Raw genomic sequence first — 2,078 nt, 5'->3', positions numbered from 1 at the left:
TTTTTTTTTTTTTTTTTTTTTTTTTTTTTTTTTTTTTTTTTTTTTTTTTTTTTTTTTTTTTTTTTTTTTTTAATATCCCAACAAGAAATTGATTTTCACCTTTATTTTCTTTATAACACAATTGAATTTTTTGAGAAATTAAATGGATAAACATACATATTTTAGTAGCGTTCTTCAAGGTGGTGTCGTTTGGGTAGAGCTTGTCGATGAATGTCGGTTGGTTAAGTATAGAGTTATACCCTCTAATAGTAAATAATCGAAAAAGTTTGTGTTGTGAGTAATCGTCCAGTTGATCGTTACCGCTCCAACACAATTGTATACGAATAGTGGTTTCAAAAAAATGATAGCTTGTGTTGTGGGTAGTCGCGTAGCTCATCGTCACTNTAATAGTGAGGGTTTTCACACCCTTATAAGGAATGCTTTGTTCCCATCCCACAGTGGAATGTCACAAATTGAGTTTCACAAATCTGATAAGATGAGAAGAAATTGAACTTCAGCAGTGGCATATCAATGGATCAATCCCAAGAAACCAAGTAAAAATGTGACCTTCACCCTGTTGGTTATCTCAACGAAGAAGGTAGTTACTTTAGCTCCTTAAAAGTTGAAAGGCAACTGAATAAATTCACTCCTATTTTTACTAGCTTCAGCTTCCATCCCGTGTACAATTGATTTTGTTTCTAATACAACAAAATCCTCTGCTAATGAGTGCCCAAAAATCTGCCACAATTGTTTTTGTAAGGCTAAGAAGTTACCCAGATAGAGTTGGTTCTCTGTCGGTAACTGTTTTATCGATTTGAGCAATGTTCAAAAGGAGTTCTTAAAATATAAAGTAAAGAGGAACAAGCAAAATTACCGAGAGAAGGTCAGCACCCTCGGGTTCCAGGGATGGAACTGCACGGGTCAGATTCTGCGGTTCCCATTGAGGGTAGACATGCCAGTCCCGCAAAGAACTAACTCCAGGCCACTGTTTCTCGGTGGGGGTACCTAGAAGCCTATGAGATAAAACGTCAGACACGTACAGGACTACGAAGCTGTACGAGAAAAAGGAAAAGGAAATTAAGTACCTAAAAATGTGGAGCAACTGCTGAAACTCAGAATCTCCGGGGAACAGGGCCTGCCTTCTCACCATTTCAGCTGGCATTTTACCGAACAATGGATAGAAATTAGTCAGTAATATGATCGATCAATAAAGACGAAGGAAGCGGTGTCTAATTGACTATTACGATGATGATAAGTGTAAGGAATTACCGAAGATGCAACCAACAGACCACATATCGACAGCAGTGGAGTAATGAGTGGATCCAAGGAGAACCTCAGGAGCACGGTACCAGAGAGTAACAATCTCATGAGTGTAGCTCTTAAGAGGGACAGTAAAAGCACGGCCAAGGCCAAGATCGGCAATCTTCAGAATACCCTTACCCTGATCCAGAAGAAGATTCTGCGGTTTCAGGTCACGATGGAGAACGCCATGACTATGACAATGCGCAACACCCTTACAGAGTTGAAACAAGAAACTCTGAACAAGGGAAGAAGGAAGAGGCCTAGGGTTGGGTCCCTTGCGATGCGAATCGATGTACTTCTTGAGATCAGTATCCAGATACTCAAATACAAGGTAGAGAAGAGGCTTACCACTTTTATGGTGGTGAACATGCTCAACGCAGAGAAGACGAACAACATAGAGAGACTGAGAGAGCAATTGGAGAAGAGAAACCTCACGAAGCGCCGTCGGTGGAACTCCTTCTTCGTCCATTTCAAGGCGAGTTTTCTTCAGAGCAACAAGTTGGCCAGTTTCCTTATCTTTGGCCTTGTACACCTTCCCGTAAGTTCCTTCTCCGACCTTTTCGAGCTTCTCGTACTTCTCCATGGCAGCTGAAGATTCCGATTCTGATTCTTCTTCTTCTTCTTCTTCTTCTTCCTGCTGTGGAAATGGATTGAAAATGATGAACTGATTTTCTGGATCGGATCGTGAGACCGAGAAATTGTGAAAAAGCAACGAACCCTAAAATGGCTCTCAAATTTCGAAAACGCTCCCTCTCTCTCTCTCTCTCTCCACTTTTTTTTCAAATTTATAAAAAAAG

General features: G+C 40.3%; 1 protein-coding gene across 1 annotated transcript; it reads right to left on the bottom strand.

The window, feature by feature from the left end:
- Positions 1 to 435: 435 nt before the first annotated feature.
- Positions 436 to 2,039, bottom strand: LOC111786273 (cell division control protein 2 homolog C-like). Its single transcript, XM_023666583.1, has 3 exons — positions 1,249 to 2,039; positions 1,065 to 1,134; positions 436 to 992 (listed from the first exon to the last, which is right to left on the bottom strand). Exons 1-3 carry the CDS (start codon positions 1,862 to 1,864, stop codon positions 818 to 820), a joined length of 861 nt encoding a protein of 286 aa, XP_023522351.1. The 5' UTR covers positions 1,865 to 2,039; the 3' UTR covers positions 436 to 817.
- Positions 2,040 to 2,078: the final 39 nt, after the last annotated feature.

This window comes from Cucurbita pepo, unplaced genomic scaffold (assembly GCF_002806865.2).
Source record: "Cucurbita pepo subsp. pepo cultivar mu-cu-16 unplaced genomic scaffold, ASM280686v2 Cp4.1_scaffold001277, whole genome shotgun sequence".
Lineage (NCBI taxonomy): Eukaryota > Viridiplantae > Streptophyta > Magnoliopsida > Cucurbitales > Cucurbitaceae > Cucurbita > Cucurbita pepo.
The sequence above is the reverse complement of the archived record's forward strand: the minus strand, read 5'-3'. Positions and strand labels throughout refer to the sequence as shown.